The sequence below is a fragment of the Lichenostomus cassidix genome, unplaced genomic scaffold (assembly GCF_008360975.1).
Source record: "Lichenostomus cassidix isolate B80296 unplaced genomic scaffold, HeHo_3.0 HiC_scaffold_210, whole genome shotgun sequence".
NCBI classification, from domain to species: Eukaryota; Metazoa; Chordata; class Aves; order Passeriformes; family Meliphagidae; genus Lichenostomus; species Lichenostomus cassidix.
The window spans coordinates 1-5015 of NW_028147783.1; the positions used below are offsets into that span (position 1 = coordinate 1).

The window sequence follows — 5015 nt, forward strand, 5'->3', positions numbered from 1 at the left end:
GTCCTTTTCTCCTGTGGCATCAAGGAACACTGGATGGCCTTGGAGATCTTTTCCAACCTCAATGATTCCATGATTCTGATTTCCCATGGCCATTTCCCCAGCGAAATGGTGATGGATTGGGGCAAAGACCAAGATTTTGGAGACAGTGGGGTGGAAACCTCCAAGAAGGGTTCCTCCCTCCTACCCAAGCATGTGGATCCTCAGCCAGCACAGACATATAAATCCTTTTCTTTCACCCTTGGTTTTCTTTTCATTTCTCTTCATCCCTTCCAAACACCTGAATTTGGGTTTAAAATTAAGACATTGTACTGAGACATGGGTGGGGACATGAGGGGTCACAGCCCTGGGTGGGGACATTGTGGGACTGATGCCTTAAAGGCTGGTAAAATAAGAGGCAGACACAGCAGTACAGGGGAAAAAAGAAAGGGTATTCCCTTGGTTTTAATAGGATCCCAGGTGCACCCTCATCACAGGTGGAATCACACTGAGGAGCACACCATGTACAACATGGATACAATTTAATGGGCCTTACAAATTAGCATATCTACCTAAAATCCCCCAATAAGAAACCTAACAAATGAAGTAATTGTTCCTCTATTCTAATTATCCCCCCCTAAATGAGGCTACAGTTTAGTTTACAAAAACATGTTCCAGAGAGGAGGCTCTGTCCAAGGTTGGAGCCTCTAGTTCTGAGACAGTAGGGATGTTTCATCTGCCCCAGAGAAGCCCAAACTAGGCTAAATATCACAGTACAAGGGTTATAGACATGTAGGGCTGAGGTACAGGGAGTGAAAGGTACAGAGAGTGAAAGGTACAGGGCAAGGGGTATAAAAAGTGTATAAAGAGCAAAGACAAAACCCATCAGGCATAATTTCTCCCCTTTTTAGAGACTAACAAGACTTCACCTTGTCTAGCCTCTACACTACTAACTACAGCACCTGTTTACATAACTAGCTATAGCAAAGGTATTAACTACAATACAAGTATTATAAATGCTTCTTTTACTCAGGCCCTGTTTGGTAACCATGAAGTGAGAGTGTGGAAGATATGGCCGAATTTCCAGGTGTAATTTCTGGAACCCACTTCATGTAGAATTTGAATCCCCTTCCCAATTTCTTCCAAACCTTTTTAATTTTCGATGGCCAGTTATCACATCCATCTAGAGGTGGTAACTGGGTGCAGATCTAGCAATTGCTCATATCAAAATCTCTGGATACATTTTGGATCACCATGTTGTGCAATTTTTGGCTAAGCCTTGAGTCATGGTTACCAATTGGGCAAACAGCAGACATGTAAAGAACAATTTAAATTACATTATCTTGATTTGCATCAGTCTCTGTTTTTTCAATGGTCTTAGGGGCAGAAGCTTTCTTCACTCTGGAGTAGTGGATCCATGGTCTTTTCCCAGCAACCTTTTTCAGCAGTTGGGAGGTCAGCAAAACTTGGAATGGTCCCTTCCACTTAGCTTGGAAGGGGTCGCTGGTCCACCACTTGATGCAGACCCAGTTTCCAGGCTGAAATGGGTGAGCAGGGGTGTCCAATCCTATAGCTTTGGACTGCATGACAAATCTCTGGAGCTTCTGCAAAGTGGAGCTTAAAGCTGTTAAGTATTTCTGTAAATCAATTTTTCCCCTCATGTGAATTTCCCCCGGGACATGTGGAACCTGATATGGTTTGCCATATAGGCTTTCATAGGGACTTACACTGTCCCTCTGCCTTGGTTGTATGTGGGCCCTCAGTAAGGCCATAGGCAAAGCCTGAATCCATGTCATGGATGTTTCTTGACAGATCTTACCAGTCTGGGCCTTGAGGGTCCCATTCACACGTCCAACTTTGCCACTTGCTTGGGGCCTGTATGGTGTGTGCAGGTCCCAAGTAAGTCCCAGAATCTTGCTAACTTCCCCGATCATGGTTGCAACAAAATGTGATTTTCTATCTGATGACATTCCCAAAGGAACCCCAAACCTTGGAATTGTATGGTTGAGCAAGGCTTTCACTATTTCCTTTGCTGCATTGGTGTGACAGGGATAAGCTTCAGGCCATTCACGGGACATATCAACCAATACCAATACATGTTTATATCCCTCCTTCTATGACATTTCAGCAAAACCTATTTGCCAGTAATCTCCCGGGAGATGACCTGCCTTTGTCACTGCTAACACTACTCTCTAGCTTTTGTCAGGGTTGTTTTTGCAACAGGTTTTACACTCGCTTGTTATAGATTGCACAAGATCAGTCATCCCTCTCCCTATTACTACTTTCTTCAGATGTTTTCCCCATGGCCTCAGGCCTGGCCGGGACCCCCGCTCTGTCCTCGCGCTGATTTTGGGGGAGTTGTGTGTCCCCCCAGTCCTGCTGTCACTCTCACCCTGCCCAGCTGCTCCCAGGATTCCCAATAAAGCTTCCTAGTTGGCCCCGGCCGTGTTTATTTGGGGGCACTGGGGAGGGACTTGGGGGGACCCCGTGGTGGGGCTGTGACTGGGGGGCAGACCTGGTCCTGGGATGGATCGGGAATAGGGACCCCCGTGTGTCCCCACGTGTCACCCCAATCTGGGGAGTTTTGGGAGGCACCTGAACCCTGACATGGCACGCAGCGAACCCCAAAAGGCGCTGAGACCCCTCTGAGCCACCCCAGCACCCCTAAGGACTCCCAAACCCCATAGAAAAATAGCCCCAAAAAGGAAGCCCTGAGAAAATGAGCCAATTGGAGAACAGCTGAGCAACCTTCAGCCAATCAGACTGCCCAGCAGGGATGACACTCCAGATGCCAGGCAGACCCACAATTCCAAGCCCTTTTCTATGGGGCTCTCCCATCACAGCCCCCCTGCTGCCCCCCATAAAAAGCACGAGCTGAACAGGAAAGCTTTACATGAAAAAATGGGAGCAGCAGGGTGGGGGCAGAGTGACAGCAGGGCTGGGGGGAACACAAACCCACAAGAGACACAGCCTGAGCACAGAGAGTAAATTTATTCCTGACTAACTCCCAGCAGCACAAAGAGAAGGGAATGAAATCACTGCAACACCTTCCCACCACCCGACAGGGATCACCTGGAATGGGGGTCACCAGGATTCTGCCCAACGGGGGTCACTGCGGATTATCCACTGCAGATCTTTCCACAGGGAATGGAGTTGGAGCAGCAATGAAGCTCTTCCTGCACTTGGGGCACTCACAGGGCTTCCTTCACTGGTGGCTCCATTGGTGCTGAGTCAAGTTAGACCTGCTTGAGAAGCTCTTTCCACACTCCCCACACTCATAGGGCCTCTCCCCGGTGTGGATGCGCTGGTGGGTCATGAGGTTGGAGTTGTGCTTGAAGCCCTTCCCACAGTCAGGGCAGCGGAAGGGCCTCTCCTGGGTGTGAATGCGCTCATGGAGGAGGAGATGGGAGCTGGTCTGAAACCTCTTCCCACACTTCACACACTCGTAGGGCCCCTCCCCTGTATGGATCACCTTGTGCCGGATCAGGTTGGAGCTCTGGCTGAAGCACTTCCCACACTTCCCACACTCATAGGGCTTTTCCCCTGTGTGGATCATCTGGTGCTGCATCAGGTGTGACATCAGCCTGAAGCTCTTCCCACACTTCCCACAGTCATAGGGCCTCTCCCCAGTGTGGATCATCTGGTGCCTAATGAAGGTGGAGTTGTGCTTGAAGCCCTTCCCGCAGTCAGGGCAGCGGAAGGGCCTCTCCTGGGTGTGAATGCGCTCATGGCGGAGGAGATGGGAGCTGGTGTGAAACCTCTTCCCACACTTGGGACACTCATGGGGCCTCTCCCCAGTGTGGATCTTCTTATGCTTGATCAGGGTGGAGTTCTGGCTGAAGCTCTTCCCACATTCCTCGCAATCGTAGGGCTTTTCCCCAGTGTGGATTACCTGGTGCTGCACCAGGTTGGACATGTGTCTGAAGCTCTTGCCACACTTGCCACACTCATAGGGCTTTTCCCCTGTGTGGATCCTCTGGTGAACAATGAGCCCAGATTTCGAGCTAAAGCTCTTCCTACATTCACCACAGTCGTAGGGCTTTTCCCCAGTGTGGACTACCTTGTGCCCGATCAGGTGTGACATCAGCCTGAAGCTCTTCCCACACTCCCCACACTTGTGGGGCTTTTCCCCAGTGTGGATCCTCTGGTGCTTGATCAGCTCAGATCTCCACCTGAAGCTCTTCCTACATTCCTTGCAACAGTATGGCTTTACCCCAGTGTGGATCACCTGGTGCTTCGTCAGGCTGGACATCAGGCCGAAGCTCTTCCCACACTCCCCACAATCGTAGGGCTTTTCCCCTGTGTGGAACCTCTGGTGCTGGATCAGGTTGTACCTCTCACTGAAGTTCTTCCCACATTCCCCACACTCATAAAGCTTTTCCCCAGTGTGGATCCTCTGGTGCCGGATCAGGTGAGATTTCCATCTGAAGCTTTTCCCACATTCCCCACACTTGTGGGGCTTCTCTCCGCCCTGAGGCTTCTCCCCCAGCTCCCAGCTCCGGCTGCATCTCTGGCCACCTTCCCAGCACAGCGAGGCTCTTTCCTCCTCGCAGCTCCCTGGGCTGCGTTTGCAGCTCCTCCTCCTGCAGCATCTCCGGGCCTTTTCCTCCTCCTCCATCTCCCACACCTTGGCAATGACAAATCCTGCTTTGGGGGAAAAACAAAGACTCAGCGCCTTGCCCTGGGGGTTCCTCCTGCCCAGCTCCAGCTCTGCAAGTCTCCCAGGGGTTTGTGTCCATAAAAACCCCAAACCACCACCATTCACCTCAAAACCGTTCCAGCATTTCCCCCTCTCTGGTCTTTTCACTTTGGCCTTCTCAGGGTCTCCCTTCCCTGCACTCATGGGGCTCCCGTGGCTCCTGGGCTTCCCTATTTTCCAGGGTCCCGCTTAGGGATGATCCGGGCGCTTTGGGGGTCCCAGGGGTCCCTTCTCGCCACATTCTCTGCTCTGCGCTTCCAGGGATCCCAGGCTTCCCCCTTATCCACGCTCCCCCCTCTCCAGCCTGCTGAGGCTCCCCCAGCTCCGGGATCGCCATTGG

General features: G+C 51.3%; 1 protein-coding gene across 1 annotated transcript; it reads right to left on the reverse strand.

The window, feature by feature from the left end:
- Window positions 1-410: 410 nt before the first annotated feature.
- On the reverse strand, window positions 411-4962 carry LOC146420875 (uncharacterized). Its single transcript, XM_085047936.1, has one exon. The coding sequence runs from the start codon at window positions 4817-4819 to the stop codon at window positions 3182-3184; it is 1638 nt and encodes a 545-aa protein (XP_084904062.1). The 5' UTR covers window positions 4820-4962; the 3' UTR covers window positions 411-3181.
- Window positions 4963-5015: the final 53 nt, after the last annotated feature.